General features: G+C 35.3%; 2 protein-coding genes across 2 annotated transcripts; both read left to right on the top strand.

The window, feature by feature from the left end:
• Positions 1 to 3,398: 3,398 nt before the first annotated feature.
• Positions 3,399 to 12,115, top strand: LOC106380994 (cleavage and polyadenylation specificity factor subunit 1). Its single transcript, XM_013820854.3, has 25 exons — positions 3,399 to 3,972; positions 4,045 to 4,198; positions 4,307 to 4,442; positions 4,797 to 4,942; positions 5,304 to 5,399; positions 5,483 to 5,535; positions 5,707 to 5,838; positions 5,941 to 5,992; positions 6,086 to 6,205; positions 6,294 to 6,425; positions 6,704 to 6,832; positions 7,018 to 7,095; positions 7,456 to 7,596; positions 7,681 to 7,775; positions 7,987 to 8,183; positions 8,296 to 9,065; positions 9,227 to 9,307; positions 9,417 to 9,482; positions 9,572 to 9,649; positions 10,176 to 10,406; positions 10,575 to 10,706; positions 10,779 to 10,952; positions 11,033 to 11,218; positions 11,306 to 11,667; positions 11,763 to 12,115. The coding sequence occupies exons 1-25, from the start codon at positions 3,482 to 3,484 to the stop codon at positions 11,875 to 11,877; spliced, it is 4,347 nt and encodes a 1,448-aa protein (XP_013676308.1). The 5' UTR covers positions 3,399 to 3,481; the 3' UTR covers positions 11,878 to 12,115.
• Positions 12,116 to 24,688: 12,573 nt separating this feature from the next.
• LOC106380995 (protein PSK SIMULATOR 1) lies at positions 24,689 to 26,618 on the top strand. Its single transcript, XM_013820855.3, has 2 exons — positions 24,689 to 25,404; positions 25,473 to 26,618. The coding sequence occupies exons 1-2, from the start codon at positions 24,944 to 24,946 to the stop codon at positions 26,416 to 26,418; spliced, it is 1,407 nt and encodes a 468-aa protein (XP_013676309.2). The 5' UTR covers positions 24,689 to 24,943; the 3' UTR covers positions 26,419 to 26,618.
• The last annotated feature ends 267 nt before the right edge of the window (positions 26,619 to 26,885 follow it).

The following is a 26,885-nucleotide window of genomic DNA, read 5'->3' as shown; positions in this document are numbered from 1 at the left end:
CGAGGAGCTTAAGGTACGAACCAGCTAAGCAACTGATCATAGCTTGGCTTAATGGGCATTTTGTGGGCCTTATCGGTTTGATCCATGAAGTTATAGACCGAGAGAAGCTAATGGGCTTGATGCAGAACGTGGAGGCCTTATGCTCAATAAGAAATCAGTGTTTGGATTTGTCCAAGAAAGGCCCACCAAGAAAATACAAGCGATGGTCATATAATATATCAATCTGACGGCAATTCCGAGATCTTCAACCATGCAAAAGGACGGAACCAGTCGAAGAGTTCTGCGACCAAAAGTTTCAATATTCGGTCAACAGTCTTGGTCTTTGGTCAAGTCAATATTCCTAGTCAAGTCTTTATGGTTTTAAGAGCTTTATAGTTTCTAGGATTGACTAGAATATTTATTTCTTCCACAGCCTATTATATAAAGGCTTGCTATTGTATTGTTTTAATCATTCAACATTTTTAATCAAAAACCTTTCTTTTTATTCTTGTTGAATCCTTTGTTCTTAATCGGACATTGTAGCTTCTAAGTCGTCGGAGTGAGTCATATCTTTGGGCTTAGGAGTTCGGTAGTATCAAGAGACTTTCCGCACCTCTTGTGTCACCATTCGATCCACGTTCATTGATCGTTTGTGCTTTCTAGCTCATTCGGTGCAAGGCTTATCCAATCTACCAACCTTAGAGTGATCCTTTTAATTTAGGGCGTATCACCATACTCTATGCGTCGCTAGCCCAGATCTCTCTGGCCCGGCACTCATCACATAGTCCCTACTATATAACTATATATACATATATAACAGTCTTTAACATCAATCATTTCACACAACCGTTGAATCCTCTATTATCCTATTTCCAGTTTAACAATAAAAAAGTAATAGTAAACAAACAAGACTCTCAAACAGACTTGATTCACAGAGACGGATCGTGTTTCGAAACTAGACTTTCCATAATAGTAGTACTAAACTAGCTCGGGATTTAACGGAGTAGCCCTCACCTTAGCCAAAATCGGACCGGAAGGAGTTTTACCCTCAGGTAAAAGCATCTTACTTGTGTCACAAGGCATAATTATAAGTACTCAGATTGTAGGATCTCATACCTTGTAAGCTTTAACTGCAGATAATGAACATGGTTGAAGAATCATATGACATGGAGTCCACTGTGCTTTTTTGTCCTTTTGATCTGTTCCGGGTAATTACACAGTTGATCATATTCAATCTACTATAAGCGTCTTGAATAAGAGTTAGCACTCTCAGTAGCACCAATCTGATGTAAGTGTTGTTCTTTGGATCCCATGTGGGTTATTGCAGCTGCAAAGGATCGTTGGGCATGCTTCAGCAAAGGAAATTCTCAGTTCTGAGCAGAGGACCTTTATTTCCCCTTGATCAAGATGCTCATCCAAAGCTCTTTTTCACTTTGAATTACGTCTCTACACATGATTGATTGGTTTTAAGAAATATTTTGCTGTCTATTTTAGAATGTTCGAAGTTCGAACCATAACAAACGGTTTAAAATATACACTAACTGGTTCAAGCCGATTACAATGAAACCCAATCGTTTTTGGCAAGAAATTGTTTTAGTTTTTTTTTTCTCTTTTAAGAAGCTCAAACTCACATCTACACACTTTAAACTGACAGCTATATACATTTTGTATGAAAATTTGTCATGATATTAAATAGCTAAGACTAACATAAATGAGGATCAGTACTGAATAATGATGATAAAATTATCTGAAATAAATGATCAGCAGTAAAAAAAATAACTAAAAATGATAAAATAGACATAGTTGTAGTTGCCTTAATATGTGTGAAAATTTTATAACATGAGAACATAGTGAGTATTATAGAAAAATAAATTATTGGACTAAAACATATCAGCATCAAAAAAAATTATTGTTGCTTCTATTTTGGAAAATTAAACATGTCAAAAATCATTGTTACATGTTTCTTAGAGCATCAATATCCCAAAAACCCACATGGGGTTTTTATTATTATTATTTTTTGTTTTATTTGATTTAAAAAAAAAGAAAAAAATTAAAAACAGAACCAATTGCGGACCGCCACGTGTCGTGGACCCCGCAAAACAGTACAAGATACACCCAACAAACGTTTCTTATTCTGCAACTATAAGGCACGGTTTTTTCAACAATCGTGGCCCTCCCCCACATAAGAAACGCTTAGCATACTGCGATGCAGATGCTCTTATAAAATAATCGCCTAGTCGCTAATTTTCTATCAGTATCGGCCCGATGAATATGAAGGCCCGTAGCCCAACAGAAATTAAAGGCCGCTTGTGAAAAAAATTTAATACAAAATTGCAGGGTGGAGGTCGAATCTGTTACCTCTAATCCACGACCCAATGTCTTTACCATTATGCCAAAGAGAACTATCGTCAAATGAAGGCCGATAAATTATATAATTTTACGTCGGCCGGAAGCTGACGCTTCTGTCGTTTGGTATCAAGGCCGGACTGTTTCCTATAAAGCATTTAGTTACCGTCTGGTCTAGCGATTTTTTGAACATTGATTGGTATCTTAATTGTTTGTCTTTAATTTGATCAAGATTGATTATTGAAGGAACAATTTATTTAATATAAAAATGGTTCCTTATGTGTGTTTTGTGTCAGACTTTAAAAACAAAAAATATTTTTTTTAGTGATTTCTAGGTTCGTGACATTTTTTTAACACTATTTTATCCGTGACATATTTTATTAACTGTCTTCCCTCTTTTTATACCAAGTAAACTCTTCGAGCACAGCCGCCTATTATAGCTGTGTAAGCGTTTCTCCACTGCTTCTCAGGGTTCAGGATGTCTATCCCTTTGAAAACAAATAATGAAAAACTAATGGACTTTTCACACCGAAAAATAGAAAAAATAAACATGATTGATGAGACATATTAGTAAATATCAAACTTAGTCTTGTTTAGAAAATAAGGTGAATTTGATTTGTGACATTAGAAAGGTAATTGGTATATCGTAAATACTCACAGACAATACAGCATAATTGTTATGTGTTACATTTAATTATGTGTTTACTTTATCCTTCCAAACAAAGGAGAGATCATGGTTAAGTAATGCAGTGGCTAACTCTAAATTTCTATAATCTTAATTGACAATGCTAAGTTTTCAAGTCCAAATTGAACTACCTGATATACAATAGATTGTCTAAAATCTAATGTGCGAATCGTTTATTACTCAGAACAGTAAGGTTTAAACTTCGCACTTTCAAACCTAGATACAACGAAATTAGCTTGTTGAAGAACATACCAACTTGTTTTTCTTAATGGTTTAATCAGCTTACACGGAAGCATATACTTATAGTAAATCCAAACCGGGCATAAAATCTTTAGACGGTTGAACCCGGTTCGGTTCGCGTATTCAAAACCGAAAATTGAATAAAAACCCCGTGTGGGGGGGGTTAAGACGGACCCCTAAATTACTCAGTCGCTGTGTGAGAGAGATTGATTCAGCAGAGGAGAACTAAGGATGAGTTTCGCGGCCTTCAAGATGATGCATTGGCCCACCGGCGTCGAGAACTGCGCCTCCGGCTACATCACCCACTCCATCTCCGACACAACTCCGATGCAGATTCCCATCACCTCCGGCGACGACCTCGAGCCCGATTGGCCCGCTCCCCCCAAGCGCGGGATCTGCGCCGTGCCTAACGTCGTCGTAACCGCCGCCAACGTCCTCGAGGTGTACGTGGTTAGGGTTCAGGAGGAAGGGAACGGTGCTAGTAGCCAGGAGCCGAGGGGGCAGAAGCTCGCTAAGCGCGGCGGAGTATTGGACGGCGTCTCCGGCGTTTCTCTCGAGCTCGTGTGCCATTACAGGCTGCACGGCAACGTTGAGTCGCTCGCGGTGCTTCCTATGGGAGGAGGGAATTCCACTAGGGGGAGGGATTCGATCGTGGTGACGTTCCGCGGCGCGAAGATCTCGGTTCTTGAGTTTGATGATTCGATTCATAGTCTTCGATTGAAGTTAGTGAGAGTGTGTGAATTGCTTGATTTGCTATTGGTAGAAAACTAATGGATGTGTTGTTTGTTTTTCAGCTCGATGCACTGTTTCGAGGGTCCGGATTGGCTTCATCTGAAAAGAGGGAGAGAGTCCTTTCCAAGAGGGCCCTTGGTGAAAGTGGATCCTCAAGGCAGGTGTGGAGGTGTTCTTGTTTACGGTTTGCAGATGATCATACTCAAGGCTTGTCAGGTTTTTTATTTTTGTTTGGCATCATATATTCAGTTTAGTTTGTGATATGCTTAGTGGAATCTGCCTGAAGTTTATTTTCTGTTAAGAGACTTATGCGTTGGTTTTCAGGTTGGTTCTGGACTAGTTGGAGATGATGATGCGTTCACTTCTGGTGGGACAATTTCTGCTCGAGTTGAATCATCTTACATTATCAACTTGCGTGATCTCGGAATGAAACACGTCAAAGATTTTGTTTTTCTACATGGTAAGCTACCAAGAAAGGTTTTTCCGTGTTGATCCACCTTATTTTGAGTTCTCCGTGTATCTCTGAATAAGTAGCTAATCTTATGGTATGATGATTTTTTCTTAGCTGTTAAACTTTCATTTAAAGTTGCAGTTACTTCTGTTTCCTACTAACTTGTTGGTTTTAAATGCGATACGACATCAAACAACTTGCGTATTTCCTGTTTTTATCCAGCGTAGGCATCTTGTCATGGGCAATTGTATCGTGGATTTGATTTTTTTAGATATTCTGTTTTTCCAAATAGTCGTAATGTGAATAAATTAAGTGGTCCTTCTCTTTCTAATTATTTGTTGTGGCATCTTGTGTCTTGTTCAGGTTATATTGAGCCTGTAATTGTAATCCTTCAGGAAGAAGAGCATACATGGGCTGGGAGAGTTTCATGGAAGCACCATACTTGCATGCTTTCTGCTCTTAGTATCAATACGACATTAAAACAACACCCAGTCATCTGGTCAGCTATTGTATGTTCTTGATTTTCCTCTTTTTATGTTAAAAAACCGTTTCTTCCTAAGAAGGAAAATATTTGAATATCTTTAGTTATCTGTATAGCCGAGAGCAGAAACTGAATTCATATAAAAAAATATTGTAGGCTCAATGTTGTGTCATGACTAGGCTTTTCAGTCAACTACAAAGAAAACAGAAGCATTGCATGTTGACTTTTCTTATTTGTTCTTTGTTTAGCATTGCTCAAAAAGGTTTAGGAAAATATTCATAGAATAACAAGCTTTTTTATGCAAATCAGTAAAATTGAACCTACTAAAATCTCCTTGCGCAAACTTTAGTCCCAGTCATACTCACTCCCATTCTCTTGGTATTTTCCAGAATCTGCCCCATGATGCCTACAAACTACTCGCAGTACCATCTCCGATCGGTGGTGTTCTTGTGTTGTGTGCAAATACAATCCATTATCATAGTCAGGTAATTTGATATCACTTAGCTTAACTTTTCGAAGCTAAAGTCTACAATTACTTAAACATCTGAGATACCATATTTTCTTGTAGTCAGCCTCCTGTGCTCTGGCACTGAACAATTATGCCTCCTCAGTTGATAGCAGGTGCAGTTTTCTCGCACACTCTCCACTCTTTGAAATCTACCTTCTGCTTATGGATACAATCCTGTTGCCACAACCTTGGTTTAGAATCTTATAGCTTGAATTAGCAATTGTAAAAATCTGTTTATACTGTTAACCATATTTATTTTCTATTGTGTGTCTGTTTTCTTTCAGTCAAGAACTGCCTGCATCAAGTTTCAGTGTGGAACTCGATGCTGCCCATGGAACCTGGATATCGAACGATGTGGCTCTTTTGTCAACGAAGTCTGGGGAATTGTTGCTGCTGACTCTTATATATGATGGGCGGTAATATTTTGATTTTCTTTTTAAATTTCTGCTGAACCTTGTTTCGCTACAACTTATTTTGTTTATAATATGTGAAACTGACTGCTATTTTCTTTCTTGAAGTGCTGTGCAGAGACTTGATCTTTCCAAATCAAAAGCCTCTGTGCTTGCATCGGTTAGTCAACATCTTCTCTCAATATATTTGTGCTTCACTTTGGATCCAGTTCAATTAGAGAATCTCTAAGATGTAGTACCAAATTTCTTGCAGGACATTACTAGTGTTGGAAATTCCCTTTTCTTTTTAGGTAGCCGTTTGGGAGACAGTTTACTGGTTCAATATTCCTGTAGATCTGGGCCCGCAGCATCCTTACCTGGGTTGAGAGATGAGGTGATAGGTCAATCCTTTTTAGGCTGGTCAGGGTATTAGTTAAATGCTTATTCGGAACTTGTAAAATTTCTTGCTTAATTTTATGCAGGATGAAGATATTGAAGGTGAGAGTCATCAAGCCAAACGTCTGCGGATGTCTTCTGATGCTTTTCCAGATACAATTGGAAACGAGGAGCTTTCATTATTTGGTTCAACACCAAATAACTCCGATTCATCACAGGTAGCAAGTTCTGCCTTGGCTAGAGTTTTGTAGAATATCCTGTTGAGTTAGGGTTCTTTTGCAGAACATTCTCCATTTCGCTATCTGTATGTGCTTACAATAGCACATAAATCAATTTAAAAAATAAGTCATGCTGAATAGAAAATTAATGGTTTAGTTACTGAAGAAATAGTTTGCTTTTACAAAAAACTGCAGCATGTATTATGTCAATAAGAGTTAGATAACCTATGTTCTCATTTCCATGAAGTTTCTCATGTTTACTTTTTCAATAAATGCAGAAATCATTTTCATTTGCAGTGAGAGATTCACTAGTTAATGTTGGTCCAGTGAAAGATTTTGCGTATGGCTTAAGGATAAATGCTGATGCAAACGCCACTGGGATTTCCAAACAGAGCAACTATGAATTGGTGAGCCGTTTGTTTAGTAGTTCTTATATAAAACTAGCCGTGGAAATGTTTTATATAAAACAACATTCTTAGGGTTGTCATTCAGAGACGTCTTTGTTCCACAACTTTTAGTGTCCACCTGCCTGCCTCGTATTTTGTCTAAAAACTGAAAACGCCAGACTAAATATATGTATCTTGGCATTTAGGTGTGCTGTTCTGGTCACGGGAAGAATGGTGCTCTATCTGTTCTTCGGCAGTCAATTAGACCGGAAATGATTACTGAGGTATGCATATCCCGAATTGTTTCTGGTATATGAGATGTAGGGGGAAATATACTCCCATTACTATGGCTTGGACGTAATTTCGTATATACCTCTTTCAAAATTTGGATGCATTAGTTTATAGTAAACTCTGAACAGAAGGCTGTATTAGGACATTCTCGCGGGGTTATATCTTTCACAATTACTATCCACCACTGGAATATTTCTGTTTAGTAATATGATCTGGAAAGAAAAGTAAAAAAAAAAAAAATATGTGCGAATGGCAAGTTAAAAGTGGATATTTGATCTTACTTAGTAATGCTATCTATGCGACCTGGTATCTTCGATCCTTAACCACGATATTCTGCATGATCTTGTGGGTAGGTTGAACTTGGAAGCTGCAAAGGAATATGGACAGTTTATCACAAGAGCTCCCGTGGTCATAATGTTGATTCTTCTAAAATGGCTGCTGATGAGGATGAATATCATGCCTATTTGATTATAAGTTTGGAGGCTCGCACTATGGTATATTTCACTTCTCTGTTTCGGTCGTATATCATTAGATCCTCCTATTGTCAATAGAAATACCTTCAATGTTTGGCTTCTCAGGTACTTGAAACTGCGGACCTTCTCACAGAAGTCACTGAGAGTGTTGACTATTATGTTCAGGGAAGAACAATGGCTGCTGGAAATTTGTTTGGAAGGTTAGCTGCCATAATATGTTTTTGCTGCATCTTGTGAGATGTGTTTGTTGTAGAAGCATTTTTTTCCTTTACATCTTTTATATTATTAACCCCATGTGCCGTCTACTAATCTCTATCCATGGCTTCTTTCTAGTCATTGAACTGTATCTACTACATGCAGCTGTAAGAGATAGTAAATGGTATTATAATAATTTCCATGTTTCTTTTTCAGACGTCGGGTAATCCAGGTGTTTGAGCATGGTGCCCGTATCCTGGATGGTTCTTTTATGAATCACGAATTAAACTTTGGAGCTCCTAATACAGAATCCAATTCTGGTTCTGAAAGTTCCAGTGTCGCATCTGTTTCAATTGCCGATCCATATGTTTTACTTAGAATGACAGATGACAGCATTCGCCTGCTTGTTGGAGGTATGTTAGGGAAATATTATCTTCTTATGCAAAAGTTGATCTTGTAGTCTATTATCTTGATCATCTTAACATGTTTTACTCAAGCAGTCTCATATGGAACTTTGAATTGCAGATCCTTCGACTTGCACAGTTTCTTTAAGTACTCCATCTGTACTTGAAGGCTCTAAAAGGAAGGTATCGGCATGTACTTTGTACCATGATAAAGGACCAGAACCCTGGCTAAGGAAAGCTAGCACTGATGCATGGCTTTTGTCAGGAGTTGGAGAGGCTGTTGATAGTGCTGATGGTGGACCTCATGATCAGGGTGACATATACTGTGTTCTCTGCTACGAAAGTGGTGCCCTTGAGATATTTGATGTGCCTAGTTTCAATTGTGTTTTCTCTGTTGATAAATTTGCATCTGGAAGAAGCCACCTCTCTGATATGCCTATTCATGAGCTAGAGTATGAACTCAACAAAAAATCCCAGGATAATGTTTCTGCAAGGAATGAAGACACTGTGAAGACAAAGGTCGTTGAGTTAGCTATGCAAAGATGGTCTGGGCACCATACACGCCCATTTCTCTTTGCAGTTTTGGCTGATGGCACAATTCTTTGTTACCATGCTTACCTGTTTGAGGGTGTTGATGGTACCAACGCAGAGAATAGTGTTCCTTCAGAAAATCCTGCTGCTTTAAATTCCTCCAGCAGTTCTAAGCTTAGGAATCTGAGATTTCTTCGCATCCCCTTGGACACGTCCACAAGAGAGGAGACTTCAGACGGTGTTGCAGCTCAAAGAATTACCATGTTCAAGAATATTAGCGGTCACCAGGGATTTTTTCTTTCTGGCTCAAGACCAGGGTGGTGCATGTTGTTCAGAGAAAGACTTCGATTTCATTCACAGGTATGATACCCTCACCGAAAAAGACAATTTTTGTGTTTTTGCGTCTAAAGCAAACAATGCTATGATTTCAATATTTTGGAGTTCTTAATTAACAATGATACGAAGCTTGTATGGCTTTTCTTGAAAAAGTTCCTCTATCTCATGCTATCACACTTTTTCAGCTGTGCGATGGATCAATTGTGGCTTTTACTGTGCTTCACAATGTGAATTGCAATCACGGATTCATATATGTCACGTCACAGGTTTAATAATGTGTCTATGTCTCATTTATGTTGTTCTTTTCTATTCTTATTGTTGGCATCTAGGCTATGAATTCCTAAAGATAACTCATATCATATTGACATAAACCAGGGAGTTTTGAAGATTTGCCAATTACCTTCAGCACCAGTCTACGATAACTATTGGCCAGTGCAAAAGGTGAGTTCCATTTCATCGCTTACTGTTTCTGTATGTTAATAATAAGTATATGAGGACTGATAACGTTAATGCCTGATATTCCTGTCTAGATTCCTCTGAAGGCCACGCCTCACCAAGTTACTTACTACGCGGAGAAGAACTTGTACCCACTGATAGTATCATATCCGGTACGAATATTAGCAATGATAATATTATCTACGTTTTTCTACCTAATCCGCATTGTATCTTTGGTAGCATTGGATGATTTCTATTTTTGTGGTTGAAATGGGACGATAAGGCATTTAGGCATCACAGGCAACATTACTCGGGATATTTAAATATTTCATAGGTTCCCTAGGCTCTCAGTTTTACCATTTTCAGCTATCTGGAATTTTCTTAATTTAAATCATCAATTTGCCCCTTCTAGAGCAGGCTTGAGAAAGGAAAACAGGTTTCAAGAGCTCTAAATTCAAATGGATGCCACTGTGAATTTCATTATGAATATCACATATACCTGATTTTGGTTGGAGCAATATTATTAGATCCTGCTTATTTGCTTTGTTTGATAACTGAACACTTGAACTAATGCGTATTTATTTGTTTTCTTTTTGTTGAGAAGAAAGGAAGTTCTGTGCCTGTTATGTTTTACCTGCCTATTTAATCATTATTATTCTATCATATTAATACAGGCTATTTGGTCTCTCATTTTTGCAGGTCAGCAAGCCGTTGCATCAAGTGCTTTCTTCACTAGTTGATCAAGAAGCTGGGCAGCAGATTGACAACCATAATCTGAGCTCTGATGATCTCCAACGACCATACACCGTTGAGGAATTTGAAATCCGAATTTTGGAACCAGAAAGATCTGGTGGCCCTTGGGAAACTAAAACCACTATTCCAATGCAGAGCTCGGAACATGCACTCACTGTGCGAGTTGTCACACTTCTTGTAAGTTAGCTACTTAGCCTGCCTAAAGTCATAATATTGTTCTCTGTCTACATTAAGAATGTTAATTGAATAATATTCCTGGGAGCAAATCTAGGGGTCAATCTAATAAGTGTCATTGTTTAAACTGCAATAGCCAATGCTCATTTTATTACTATCTGGATGTTTCAGAATGCAAGCACAGCGGAGAATGAAACACTTCTTGCTGTTGGAACTGCTTATGTCCAAGGGGAGGATGTTGCTGCAAGGGGCCGTGTTCTTCTTTTCTCTTTTGGAAGAAATGGCGATAATTCTCAAAATTTGGTATGTTTAGTTGGGCCTACAACATTTTCATCTTAGATGTTGGATGTATTCTGAAGCCGCTCTTTCAATTAGGTTACTGAAGTGTACTCAAAGGAACTAAAAGGAGTTGTATCAGCTGTAGCCTCCATTCAGGGCCATCTTCTAATATCATCTGGTCCGAAAGTTACCTTGCACAAATGGAATGGCACTGAATTAACTGGTGTTGCTTTCTTTGATCCACCGCTCTATGTAGTCAGCATGAATGTGGTACGTTTTACTTTGTGTATGAGTTTTCTTCTGCGTGATTTGGCTTTGTTGCACATGCTAATTTATATTTCCTTGCGCAGGTAAAGAATTTCATCCTCCTTGGTGACGTTCACAAAAGCGTATACTTTCTTAGCTGGAAAGAACAAGGGTCCCAGCTTAGCTTACTAGCCAAAGATTTTGGATCCCTCGATTGTATGGCTTCAGAGTTTTTGATTGATGGAAGTACGCTTAGCCTGGCTGTCTCCGATCAGCAAAAGAATCTCCAGGTCAGCATCCCTCTTATCGCTTTTAGTGTGTACGTGATGGAAGATAGTGAAATACTCTTAAACTGACGGTGTACTGATCCCCAACAGATATTCTATTTCGCACCGAAGATGTCGGAGAGCTGGAAAGGTCAGAAACTTCTGTCAAGGGCGGAATTTCACGTGGGTGCGCATGTGACAAAGTTCCTGCGTCTGCAGATGGTCGAATCACTTAGCGCGGATAAAAAAAGTCGATATGCTTCGTTATTTGGTACTCTAGACGGCAGTTTTGGTTGCATAGCTCCACTAGATGAGGTCACATTCCGTAGGTTACAGTCTCTCCAGAAAAAGCTAGTGGATGCTGTTCCTCATGTTGCCGGTCTGAACCCACGCTCTTTCCGTCAGTTCCGTTCGAGTGGTAAGGCTCGAAAACCTGGGCCTGACAGCATAATCGACTGCGAGCTACTCTGCCAGTAAGTTTTCTACCGCAGTCTATATGTTACTTGAAAACCGTATGGTAGCATGATCATAGGCGGAGATGATCCTAATTGTTTGAAAATGTTTGCAGTTACGAGATGCTTCCACTAGAGGAGCAGCATGCACTTGCTCAGCAGATTGGGACAACCCGAGCTCAGATTTTCGCGAATCTAGTTGAGCTCTCTGTCGGAACCAGCTTCTTGTGAAGGTCAGATCGTAATGCGTCGTTGTTGTTCACCATGGACGACATGAAGACAAAAAAAGAAAGGCAGTCTTGCTTAATGTTGTACAGAAGCTGTATCGTATGGTAACTGTCATGAACGTTGATGTTTTGTTGCATTTAGATTATGTTAAGAAGATTCTTCTCCAAACTCTTTGTTTGTTTCATGCCTACATTGAATACGTTAAGATCTAGACAGTATCTTAATTACACAACTTTGTTTAGTTTTGAGTATTATAAAATTCGGTCGGTTTACCAATGAAAATGTCATTAAAAACAGTGAAAATAGCGAGACAGTGGAGATTATAAAATGGTAAAAAGCTTTTAAGTGTGTGAAGAAGCAAATGGGCAGGCTTGATGATTATTGTGTCCAGCACACAAATAGCAAACACGTGCGCATACTCACCACTCCACGCTCAAAAGAGATAAGCCAAATGGTACAACAAAGTAGATGAGTCTTTAGTTTTCAAAACACAATCATAGTAACATGTCGTTGTCTCTTTCTGCCCCCTATCTTGCTTTCTTTCCAATGTCTACCAAAGTAATAGCATTTTTACTTACTTTCTCTGTATCTTTTACTCTCTGTCTTTGAGAATCTATTTTGTTATTGAAATTTTATGTTTTGAGAAAGTTTTCGATCAATTCACAAACCCACTTCGCGGTGGGAATTTGTAAACTTCGCCCCTTTCAAATATCCCACTACTCAAAAAGAGACAGAGAGAAGTCAAAGTGCGAAATAAGTGTTTGACATAATAATATGTCAAGCACCATTATGTATTCATAACCACAAATTTAGGGATACATTGGCAACAGATTAGTGACTCAAATTATTAATAATTATTGTTTATAAATTATATACATTAAATGTTGTCACCCGACTAGATATTTTCATAGGAAAATGTCTCATCACATCATATGTGTACTTAAGTGCAAATTTTATGCGGTATGAAACTTAAAAGCATCCTTGTTTTGGGGGTTTTAAATGTGGGTCTTCAGAAATTGTATCTGAAGAGATTTAATTTGAGAAAAGTTGTTTTAAGATTCTGTTAAGTAACAGGAAAATGGTGGTGTTGTAAGAAACTTTCTAACGGTGAAACAAAACTCAGAGACAACATCCAATTGTCAGTTATTTTTTAAGCAATATCCACTTTTACTTGTCGCTAAGTTTTCACACACGAAAGGTTCACATGACAACATTTGCGAATAATTAAAAGTTTGAGAAGAAGAAGAAAAAGAACTGAAAAGCAAATGATTGGAGTCAGAAGGAGAATGTTGGTGAAATGCTTAGCAGCGTGGCTGAGTGTATACTGTTGCAAGTCAGCGATTTCCTCCTTTCTCATAGATCACTTTATGATTGGACTCCCGCTTCTGTTTCACTTCTTATTTTCCTCATTTCTTCTCTTTTAGTATACTGTACTCACAAATTATATATATGTGCTACGAAATACATATTGACTTCAATAATTTTTTATAAAAACCTTTATGTTATTGCGTAAATAATTTCAAAAAAAAATTATTGCATAATTTGTGTGTGTGTGTGTGTGGGTTTCTAGTTTATTCATGACTGGACATGGACGTGGACATGATTAAGAAAAGTTAACCAAAATACGAAATAATAAATAAACTGGATGCAAACCAAAATACATTTTTACAATAAGAATAATAGTACACTTTTTGTAAATATTTTCACAATTAGTATAATATTATATAATTAGAGTAATTACATATTCTATTGAATAAACTAGAAACACACACAAAAATATTTTATGTAATAATAAGAATGTATGCAAGAAATGAACGTAAACATTGATTCAAGAAGACAATTTTTTTCTTTTGTTTCGTGGAAAAGTATGCCTATAAGTGAATTTAACATGTAAATTAGATTTTCATCCGCACTTTTCTTTATTGAATAAATATTATAAATTGTACATAATATCTGTATTTTAATTTTTTACATAGTTTACAATTAAATTTATATAGATTATTTATTTTAACTAGGTTCACAAGTGTGATAAATTTTTGGGATCGGAAATAAAGTGCCATGTATTATATAAACCAAATATTTAATAGCTATGTTAAATTTTAACATGTGATCATAATTTAAAAAACAAATATTATAGTTTGAATAAAATAATCACTATAAATTTTATATGTGTTACGTTGATTTATAATATTTATATTTTTACAGAACAAAATTTGTTCATAAGAACATAATATGAAAATTAGAATAGGATAATCTGTTTATTTAATTAGAAAGATTTAAAACTGAAAAGAGAATAATTCATCTTTTTAATTAGAACTAATTTATTATAATAATTAATATAATTGCAAGATTAAATAAATTTTTAAAAGGAAAAGCTGTTTTAGCAAAAACAATATATTTATATTTTAAGTAAAAACATGGAAATGTTTTATTTTTTGAAACTAATTTAAATATTTTTGACAGATATTTGTGAAAAAAATATAATTGACAAAACTACCTTAATAATCTCACAAAATCTCAATGGCACATAATATTTAATGTAGTATTAATTTTTTTTAGAGAATATGTTCAGTTTTAATAGACGACAAGTAATGTTGTCAAATATTGAACCAATAAAATTAAACTCAAATGTAATAACCACAATCCAATTGGACCTAACAATTGTTTTTATCGCCTGTTATATTTATCGTTTCGGGGTGTTGAAGATAAAAGCATGGATTCAGTGTTAAGTTATTTGAAAGATATTTATTAGAAAATCCACTATAGAAAAATAATTCAGGGATCGGCGAAGACAATAAATTTGACAAGAATAAAATAAATTTATGAAACTCCTAGTTTTTATACCGAATTTTGTGTATTTGTGAATGTCTTGTCTTTTAACGAGTTCTTCTCTATTTATAGCTGAACTCGCCGATTTCTTTTCCTTTTTTTCTAAACTGACGTGTCTTTCTTCGATTACATCTCTTCTTAAATAGACCGAGTTCATTTACATGATGGATCTTGTCAAAGGAAATAGTCCATGTCCAATAATAACCAATGATTTTGCCATCCTAGCTCTATTGATGGTATTTTGTGTTGGTTTGGCAGTGGTTCATGTTGTAGGCATGTCGATCTAGATCTAAGAGGACCAGATCTTGGCAGTTGTAGATCATTCCATTCAGCGGTGTCGACGTAGTGGTGGTTTTGGTGAGGTTGGGAGGCATCAAGGAGGATTTCTTTTGATTGCTGAAGACCATGGGCAGCTCCTCTGGTTTTGCATCTTGAGGATACATATTTCTATTTGGAGTTCCTGGTGGTAGCTATACATCTCTGGTGGTGAGGTGTGGTTGTGTATTTTTCCCTTACTTTCCCCGGAGACCCTAAACCATTCATGCATCTTGGTTCTTCTTTTCTCTCACTCTGTGAATGTATCTTGCATTTTTTCTGGTGTGTGCGATTCTTCTGTTTCGTGCTTTGTCGTGGTAAATTTGTTAGACAAATATCAACGGTCGACATGGAATTACTAGTTGAGGTTTCTCTTTGGCGAGATTTTCGGCTTTACGGTTTGCTCTTTTGTGTTTCGTGTGTAAGTTGGTTTGTTATTTCACCGGGCGTATTTAGGTTTTGGTTTAGATGGTTTTAATTTTTTTTTTAATTTAAAAACAAAATTTCAAAAGTCCACGAAAATGAAAAATCTTTGAAAAAAAAAGAATTTTACATTCAGTATTCTATGCAAAACTGCATTCTCAAATAAAACACAATTTTGACGTGTTTTAAAAGCTGTTATTGAGAATTGATTTTTTGAATTCTATTTATGTGTCATCACCACATTCATTTTCAGTAGAAAAAAATGATGACTCAGTGATAATGATGACTTATCTTAACTCTTATTATGGCATGTCAAATTGCATTCATGAAATTTTACATTTTTGGTAAGATTCTTTAAATATAACAATAACTTATATGTATCACATTAATGAAATTTTAAAATAATATCATAATTATAAATATATAATTCTTTTACATTAACTTACAAAAAATAAAAATATTCAAAAATTTTGGATTTTATCAAAATAAATTGTGAATATATTTGTTAATTAAATGTTTGGATTATGCTTTTATTCATTAATTGGTATGAAAAATTAATCAAATTACCAAATTACTAAATTATGTTTGTTGAACGAATTTTAGTCTATTTACTGAGTTAATTAATAAATTACTTTATATCACATAAATTTAGATGTATTTCATAATTTATTAAGTTAATTAATAAATTAATTTATTATTTTTATATGTTTTAACAAAAACTAAAATTTATACATTTATACATGTATATAAATATAAGATAAACGTAATCATAAATATAAATATAATATAAAATAAGCAAGCAAAAATTATTTTATAGTTTAAATTTAAAGAAATCTAAAAGTAAAAATAAAAATTTATAAGCCAAAAATATAACTTATGAAAGCTTATTTATATTTATAGTGAAAAAAAATCTAAAAGGTTTTAAAAATATTAAAATTTGAATTTTAACTTTAGAAAATATTTTGTTTTTATAAATTTATTATTACTGTTCATGACGGAGAAAACCTTCTAGTTTAATATTTTTAAGGAAAACCGCTTAATATGTAATTTATATACAAAACAAATATCTATCTATATATATGGCAGACAAATTACTTGAGATCATAAATAAAGGTCTTACAAATCGTGAAGCGGGTCAAAGCATACGAAAAACCCCATCGTAGGATGCGTCGTCAAATCTCATAAACTAACTCTCTCACGAAGCTTCCTTCACGTTCAACTCCATAGTTTCAAAGTACGAATACATTCAATTAACCATTTATGTCACATTTGTAAATAGATAAATCATCCAAGTGGTATATCTATAGACATATGTTGATTTTCATGCTAATTTTACGGGATGTCTCTTACTCCAATCACTACAAATCCCGGTGCATCAGCATGATTAATACAATTGATTTGATTTACAAAAATATGTCATGTAAATATTAAAATGTTTAAGTAAATATGCCTGTTTGTTCCTCTTAACAACTGGCCTAACACACAATCAGACACTAGCTATAAGAAAGTAGTCAATTTTAAACGAAAAATACCACAAAATTTTGTTGTTATTTTGCATCGTATTCCAACAAATTAGTGAAGAAAAATAAATCATTATAAACTTGTTAGAAAATAACAATTGAGTATTTTGACGCAAAATGATGGCTGTGGCAACAAATGAACGAAAAATTTACGTTCTTAAGTCATTGTAAATCAACAAGGATATACCAACAAACTATTTCCTTCTACTTTGCAACGAAATGTACAACGGTTTACAAAGTAGATGAACATGTGGATGACGATCCTAGGGCGCAATGCGCAATGAGAATGTTGCGCTCTGTGAGAAATGATGAGTTATAATATTTTGGTTGTGGTATATATTAGAAAGTTTAAAAGAATTTATTTGATCACTTATGTTCCAAAGTGAAATTATATTTTCGGGTACATATTTAGAGATAATTCTAGAGTTAAAGTGTGTTTGAGCTGGAATAATTAAAGAATGTGTGACCTATTAATGTTATTGTGTGAGTGAGGCCAAATAAATGACGATTTTAGGGTCAGTAAACAAACATTCCAAGCCTCCAAAAAATGAAAGCATCATTTATAGCACGTGATAGGACCCATGGGACGAGTGAGCGGGCGTAGCAGGCTCATTACTCATTAGCCGTGGACGATCAATGCGTTACAAGAATTGTAACATCTCGATTGGTGGTATATGTGGAATGGCATAAGAAAATTGATTTGACTGCCTATGTTATCAAAGTACACTTACCTTTTCGAACACTTCTCCACAAAGAACTCTAGAGTTAATCGTTTTTGAGCTGGAGTAGTGGAAGCATGAGTGACATGTCAAAAATTATTCGCGATATCCGTGCGAGTGAGGCTAAAACACGTAAAAAATTCATGTGGTGATTGCATGGTCTGTAAACAAAGTTTTTGTCTATGAAAAATTAAGGCTACGATCGCCGGATGGGATGGAGCCCATGGACCGAATTTGGCGGTCGTGTAAATTATTAGTCGTGGATGATTGGAGTGTTACAAGTGGTATCAGAGACAAATCCCGACGAGTGTGGAGTCATGTGTGAGCTCACACTAACATGAGTTATGATCCTGAGACGTAATGTGGACATTGCATTCTGTGAGAAGTAGTGAATTGTAACATCTCAGTTTGCGGTATATTGGAATGGCTTAAAAGAATTGATTTGGCTACCTATGTCATCAAAGTGTATTTATCTTTTTGGTCACTTGTCCAGAGAGAGCTCGAGAGTTAAGTGTGCTTGAGCCGGAATAATGGATAGATGAATAACCTATCAGTAAGTATTTTGCGATATCGTATGAGTGAATAAAAAACATAGAGAAATTAATTATTATGTGATGATTGAAGGATGAGTAAAAAAATCTTTCAAGGCTTTGAGAAATTAACGTTACGACCATCACGCCTTATAATACCCATAGATTGAGTAAACAATGTAGAAAATTCTTTAACCGTGGACAATCAGAGGGTATTACAAAAATACAAATCGAAGTTAGAGAGTTTAGAACGTTTAAGTTTGAAGTTAATGTAAATAAGCTCATTTTAAAGAATATAAACCATCTGTGTTTAGAACGTCTAAGTCTAAGTTTGACATTCTACTCTAGGCAAAGGATTGAATCTTGAAGCTTTTCCAAATTGCCACCTGTGTTGTAGAAGATTTATCAATAAACTGTTTTTACGACTCTCGCGAAACACTTGGCTGAGTTGCTTAGGTTTATTTTATTTAAATATTTTTTGTCTTGTTATTTGCATTGCAGGACTAGAAAGGGGCGTTCGGATACCCGTTCAGGTTTGGATCGTGTATTTTGAATTTTTGGATATTTCGGTACAGAGGTATAGAAACGTTCGGGTATTTGTACATTCCGGGTCGGGTTCGGGTATTTTAAGTTCGGGTTCAGTTATTTCGGGTCGGGTTCGAATATTTAGATTTTGAAGAAAAAAAAAAAAATTTCTTGTTTAAGTTTTTTGTATTTAAAATATATACTTTTAACTTAACTGGTTTTATAATTTTTAATAGATTAAACTATTAATAGGTTTGAAGATAAAATTTTAAAAATAGAAAGACACTAATTTAGTTGTTATTTTAAAATTTTGGATGAAACGTTTTTTAATGTAAGAAACAAGAGTTTAATATGTATTTTAAGTGAATAACAAATGGTTTTTTTCATAATTATATGTATATTATTTGATTTTGAGCCATGTGCAAAATCAGTATAAATTTTTTGAATAAAATTACAAAAGTAAACTAGAAATATAGGATCAAGTATTCATATGTTTGATTATCTTTAGATATCATTCGTGTTTGGATATTATCCGTTCGAGTTCGGATATCCAATATATCCTAATTCAATATCCGTTCGGATACTTTGCTACTTCGGTTCAGATTTTTTGGGTTGGGTTCGGATACGGTTTCGGATATTGGGTAAAGTGTCCACCCCTATGCAGGACTGTGTGTAGTCATGGGCATTCGGGTATTCAGTTCGGTTTCGGGTAGGAACCATTCGGTTCCGGGTATATCGGATAAATCATTCTTATACCCAATAGGTACTTATGAGATTTCGGTTCGGTTTCGGTTCGGTTTTGGTCGGTTTCGGTTTGGTTTCGGATACCCATTTAATAGATGAATCAAATATACATAGACAAAATATATGAGTTAAATTGTTAATCTAAGTGATCTAGTGGTTACACGCTTGCATATTTGTCGATCCAACTAGAGTTTGAATCAATAAAGTGCTAGTTTTATAAGTATTTATTGAATTTTAATATAAAAATACCATATATATATGTATAATATAAGAGAGTACATAAAAGATAACATGGTCCGGTGATAACAATGTTCTTACTCTTTCTGTCCGAGTGGGGTTGATGACATTTTACCTTATATTAGAAAGTGGATACTTGTTTTTCGGATATTCGGGTATCCGTTCGATTTTCGGTTCGGTTCCGGTTATTCGGATATAGAAATTTAGGAACCATTCGGATATTTGAGAGTTTCAGTTCGGTTTCGGTTTTGGGTAATTTGATTCGATTCCGGTTCGGTTTTTCGGTTCCGGTTTTTTTGCCCAGGACTAACTGTGTGTGTGTTATTTTTGAAGATGCCGAAAAGGAGAAAAAAAATATGAAAAGCACATATGTAGGTTTTTATGAGGCATTATTAGTCTATATTTGGATGAAGTTTAAATCACAAAATAGTCTATTTTAGTAGTTTATGTAATAGAACAAATTACTAAATGACAGTGTTTAAGCTTTCGTATTAACAAATAAGTATTTGCTAATCTATAGCTCTAATATAAAGGGGGTGTATTCAATATAACATTTGAGGTGATTTGATTTTTAATGGATTTTTAGATGATTTCAATAAGTTCCAAAGATTTAGGTGATTTTTGTTAACCCACTGTAGAATATAACCTAAAACCTTGGGATTTGAGTTTTAATTTTTTTAGGGAAAACTGTTTTTTTAGAGCAAAAAAATAGTCACTATGTCCCTTTAGACTAATCTATATTTTGGGTCATATTTTCCTATAAAACCCTTTAATATTTATGAAAATAATTTTAATAAATAGTTTTACAAACAAATTTTTTTTTGGAAAAATAGTAACATTTGTTAAAATACCTATATGAACTTAATGGTATATTTTCCAGTTATAAAAATGTTAAAATTATAAATTTCAGATTATGTTCTAAAAAAAGTAGAAATGACATTCTACGAAGTAGAAAACGAAATCTACTTTTTTCATTGAATCTACAATGTTTAGAATACGTAATCTACGTAAATAGGAGTATTCTACAAATATGTAGAATACACATTCCGCGCTTAACCTACCATTCTAAAATTCTTAGAAATCAAAATCTACACATTAATCTAATTCTAAAACATGTAGAAACCGACTTCTACAGATTTACTATAAATCTAAAACATGTAAAAATCAAATTCTAAACATTACTATAATTCTAAAAAACTGTAGAAACTGATTTCTACATATTAGTTGTATTCTACGGATAAGAAATCAGTTCCTAAAAATATGGAAACAAAATATTTGAGAATATTCACTTTTATATTTTTAAAAAAAATCGATTTAAAAAAAAAAAACGAAAAAGGAAAAGATTTTTTAAGCGTAAGAAGTTGATTTCAAAGCACACCCACCGTTTGACCATAGATGTGGAGGAAAACATTGATAGGAGAATTGGAAAGGGAAAAACTTTCAGAGTTTACCCTGTAACTGATAGCCAGCTGCTTGTTAAAGGCGATACAATTGACTGCTTTGTTGATTTGGACAAACGGACTTGTTCTTGTGGAAAGTACGACCTCTTGAAAATCCCTTGTAGACACGCAATAAAAGCTGGTTTCTTTGTTGGTAGAGAACCATATACATTGACTGATTTTTTGTATACCACGGGAGCTTGGAGAGAAGCTTATCAAGAAAGCATAAATCCCATTTCAGTTCCTGAAGATGGTTGGTCTGTCCCACAAGTTGTGGAAAATTCTGAAGTGCTACCGCCTGAGACAAGAAGATCTCTTGGAAGAAATAGAAAACGCAGATATGAAACTGTTGAAGACAAAATCCGATCATCACAAGGATCACAGGGGGGTCAGTCTCGTAAGTGCAGTAGATGTGGTCTTGGTGGTCATAATAGAGCAACTTGCAAGATGCCAATATAGTGGATTTGTTTGCTGTGTTCTTCACAATTTAGTGAAAGTTTTCCAAACTTCATTTGCTTGATTTCTAGTAACTTTGTTTCTGTTTGTGACAACTTTGTTTCAGTTTTTCTGATTATATTTGCTTGAATTTTAGTAACTTTGTTTCAGTTTGGGACAACTTTGTTTAATTTTCATGCCGTATTAACTTGGTTAGAAGAATGGTCGATCCATCGGTCGATCCTGATCAATATGCAAAACAAACAAAAACACGGACAATCTTTTGATCGACCTGGTACAGTTCTCTCGACCGGCAAAGCTCGATCTCGTACCGACCGATCGATCGAAAATATGGATCGATCGATCGGAAATTTGGATCGATCGATTGACAGTTTGGAACGATCGATCCCATACTCTGATACATCTTATTTGAACCGAATTTAACTCAGCAAAATAGAGAGAATATGATCAAAACCTCCATTTATCTTCTCCTACATAACTATACTTTCCTCGATTTGGGATTCTTTCCTCGGCACGGGATCGATCGATCTATTCTTACAGATCGGTCGATCTGTGTAAATCGACCTTCACTGATCGAGTGAAATAGACCAGGTCGATCAGTATATATTTCGCGTTTTTTTTTGTTCTAAATAATGATCGGGATCGATCGATCCACTATAACTTGTAAAGTGGGATCGATCGATCCCCCTTGTCGAACTCAATATATATCTTTTTAAAAAAATTACAATTTTAAGGGCATTACTGCCATTTTGGAAAAAATTAGTCTAATAGGACATAAAGTAGTATAAATTAGTCTAAAGGGACATATTTACCATTTTTTTGCTCTAAAAAAACAGATTTCCCATTTTTTAACTAAGAAACTCCATCCAAACACCCCAAAATCACCTGAAAACTTTAAGGGGGATGTATTCAACCGAGAGTTTCAAGTGATTTGTATTAAAATGACAAATCCACTGTTATTGAAACATGAATTTTAAAAACTCATTTAAAGTCCACTGTTATTGAATTTGACATTTCTTAAAGTACTTTGAAATCCACTGGTATTGAAAATATTTTAAGTTGTGGAGTTTTAAAGTTTTCAGGTGATTTTAGGGTGTTTGGGTAGGATTTCTTAGTTAAAAAAATTAAAACCCAAATCTCATAGTTTTAGGTGATATTCTAGAGTAGTTTAACAAAAATCATTTAAATCTCTGCAACTTATTGAAATCATCTAAAACCCCATTAAAAATCAAATCACATCAAATGTTAAATTGAATACATCCCCCTAAAACTCCACAAACTAAAATATTTTCAATAACAGTAGATTTTAGAGTACTCTACGAAATGTTAAGTTCAATAACAGTAGATTTTAAATGAGTTTTTAAAATTCATGTTTGAATAACAGTGAATTTGTCATTTTAATACAAATCACCTAAATACACCCCCTAACTGTTTTTCATCTTGTTGCTTAGCAATAATAACTATGCGTATGAATCACATATGTTTTGAACTCGTTTATTTCGTTTATCATGAAAACATGCAGTTGGAGTGTCTTTTTCTTTAAAGTTCGTTAGCCTTCGTCTGACTGAAATCATCAAGGTAAGAAAAAAAAAATCATCAAGATAAGTATGCAAAATAAAAATTCATATGCCACGGAAATATTTTCTTAATATTCAAATACGTATATAATAAGATTTTATTTTTGATCAAACAAAACAGATTTTCAGATTTTATCCCCTGTTCGGGAACGCATTAAGCGCTAGTCGGTCGGTCAGGTTGGGCCTAGCGCTTAAGGAGAAAATCGGAGATTAATCGAAAATTATGCAGGACGGAATTTTTAGATTGTTTACTATTTTATAAAACATGTTAATATTTAATTGTGTATAACATTAATACATTTTCGTGTTTAAGACTGAATAAAACACACAAATAGAATATATAAATTTAATATAGTGTAATGTTCATCAAAATTATGAATATAAATGATATTTATAAAATTTTAGATCAAATAAATAAATAAAAATATTATTAAAAAAAAAAAAAAAAAAGATTAGGCGGCCGTCTAGACTGTCATTTAGGCGGTCTAGGCGGAAAAAATTAGATATTCGATTTTTTAAATCGATTTAGCATAAATCGGGACGGAAGAATAACGCGTAGTGCCTAGGCGGCTAGGCGGCCGATTTTTTAAACATCGATTTTATCGGAGAGGTTCTAAAAACGAAAGAGTAAATGATAGAGGCATGGTAAAGATGTTCTTGCCTCAGAGTTTAACGACAACACATCTCTTCCGCGCAAATGGTTGTTTTGCCATTGGTTGGCATTCGCATGCACCCCCAACTTATTTTAACTATCATTGTCGTTAATATAATAAACTATAACTCTAATTATGACTATGGTAATGCTCTTGGTACGCCTTTATTTGCTCCTCATGCGCTTACTCTATAATTCATTTTCCACTGTAATTTATTCAAAGAATGTCTCAGTAAAAGATCGTCTACACTTAAAAATCATTCCTTGTAATTTAAAATATCGAGCAAGTCTAAATAAAAACGAAACTGCATTTTCATGGAAAAGTGAAAGTTATGAGATAAATATCAATTGATAAAAAAAGGTAACTAGGAGTACTTAGAATTTTATATACAAATATACAGAAAAATTATACTCCGTCTATTTCATTTTAATTGTCATTTTACATTTGATTACACGGATTAAAAATATATTTAATTTATATATTTACTAATTAAAAACATCATTATCGCACCTAACGATATTTCAACAAATAGAAAAATATATTGGAATATAAAGTCAATAAATTTTACATTGAAATTATAAAGCGATATTTATTTTGAAACGAAAATTTTACTCTACAACGACAACTAAACTAAAAGGGAAGTAGGACAAAATTTAATATTCTATTTTATCCATGGGTTTTTACAATTTCATGTATTTATTATATCTTTGACCACAGAAGATTATATATCTATGTAAAAACAAAGAAATCTGGTAAAATATTGGTCATTTAATCTAGTGTGTACGTATAGAGAATGGAAGAATCATAATGAATAGAATAAGAATTTTGCTGAAGAGGACTCCTCTAACATTCATTCCAAAGTTCCAATCATTTAAATAATGTAAACGAATATCAGAATACATTATTTCACAATTCGAATACCAAAACTTATTCCTTTTTAAATAATCCTAAAGTGTAATGATGAGTAGAACACCCCACGAGCCCATTCACACATCAACTTTATCATTCCCCTAGAAGAAGAAAACTATAGCTTATATCTTAAATCTCGTTACCTCCCACTCACTCCATCAAATCAAATCATTCACTTTGCTTTGCCTCTCCAATGGCTCTCGAAACTTTCCTAATAAAACTCAAAAACGCCATTTCCTCCAAACCCACTTCTCACCGACCAACCCGATCAACATCTCCTCCGACCACCACCACTTCCTCCGTCGGAGTTTTATCGTTCGAGGTGGCACGTCTCATGACTAAAGTCCTCCACCTCACTCACTCTCTCACCGACTCCAACCTCCTTAGTCTACGCGACCACTCTCTGTCCTTAGAAGGTCTCACCAAGATCGTCACCGGCGACGAAACCTTCCACCTCAGCCTCGTCTGTGCTGAGCTCGCTGATAGTCTCGCCCACACTGCTGATTCTGTTTCCCGGCTGAGCCTCCGTTGCACCACCCCTAGCCTCCGCTCTTTCCACCGCATGTTCCATGAGTTCGCCGACATGGGTCGTGACCCTCATGGATGGGTCATCAGCTGCAAAGATACTGAATCTAAAAACAAGAAAATCGAAAGGTAAAGAAACTAATTTGCACTTAAACATTTAAAAACATGAGTCTTATTGAGTTTGTTAATGGAAACAGATACGTGAGCGTGACGACAGCTTTGTATAGAGAGATGGAAGAGATGACGAATCTGGAGAACTCCCTGAGAAAACACAGTTCACAGATTGGGATCGAATACGAAGAAGACAACAAGAAAGATTCGACGAGAGTGATGGATCTGCAGCAAAAGATTGAGAGACAGAGACAACACGTGAAGTATCTGAAAGACAGATCTCTATGGAACAAAAGCTTCGACACGGTCGTGTTGATCCTCGCCAGATCGGTGTTCACCGCACTCGCGAGGCTCAAAACCGTCTTCTCCTCCGCCGCAGCAGCATCCAGCTGCCCAACCGTCGTGTCTTTTCTCCCACGCTCTCTCTCTTCCTCCTCTTCATCGATGAACCTCGTCCACCCCAGCCCAAACGACGAGGAGAGGCTCAAAACGGCGTCGTCCTCTGCTTTCCTCGAAGAAAGCGCGAGACTCTTGAAACCGCCGGAGACGACTCTGGGCGGGTCTGGCGTGGCGCTTCACTACGCGAATCTGATCGTCGTGATGGAGAAGATGATAAAGCAACCACAGCTGGTGGGTCTCGACGCGAGAGACGATCTGTACTCGATGTTGCCGGCGAGCGTGAGGTCGTCGCTCAGGTCGAGGCTAAAAGGAGTTGGGTTCACGGCGACGGACGGTGGCCTAGCGGTGGAGTGGAAAGCGGCGTTAGGTAGGATCTTACGGTGGTTGTTACCGTTGGCGCAGAATATGATAAGGTGGCAGAGCGAGAGAAGCTTCGAGCAGAGACACGTGGCGACGGCGGTGAATAGTCAGAACAGAGTGATGTTGGTTCAGACACTTGTTTTTGCGGATAAAGTTAAGACAGAAGCAGCCATTACAGAGCTTCTTGTTGGGTTGAATTATATTTGGAGATTTGAAAGAGAGATGACTGCTAAAGCTCTGTTCAATCTGCAGTCTCCTCCTAATCACAGCTAATTTTACTGTAGTTTTGTTTGTTTGCTTTTTGGTGGGTTACTTTTGGTTTCATCTTCTTGGTTTAATTTGATAATACGCATTATGAAAAATGAAAAAGTTATTTGGGTGGGGTTATTTTCTTGACATTTAAGAAATTATATAAAATGTTTGTAAACAATGTAGATATTGGAATGAATTTGAGTGATTATTTTCTTATTATATGTATTCGTGTAATCGTTAAAGACTGAGTACATGCTAATGCTCTGAGTTCTCAAATACCGGGTTTTAGAGGTTACTAATCAACTCATAAGACATGTAATCTGAAAGAAACATGCTTTTGGAATGAAATATTTGGACTATAATTATAAACCGGGTGTTTAGGTTATTTTATGTTTCGCATATATGTAGGTCACTAATAGTGTTGTTGATATGTCATAGGCCTAATTTATATCTATAAAAATGTGTTACTTGAAGACGATTATAAGAAA

Source organism: Brassica napus, chromosome C2 (genome assembly GCF_020379485.1).
Source record: "Brassica napus cultivar Da-Ae chromosome C2, Da-Ae, whole genome shotgun sequence".
NCBI lineage: Eukaryota > Viridiplantae > Streptophyta > Magnoliopsida > Brassicales > Brassicaceae > Brassica > Brassica napus.
This window is presented reverse-complemented; position numbering and strand designations above follow the sequence as displayed.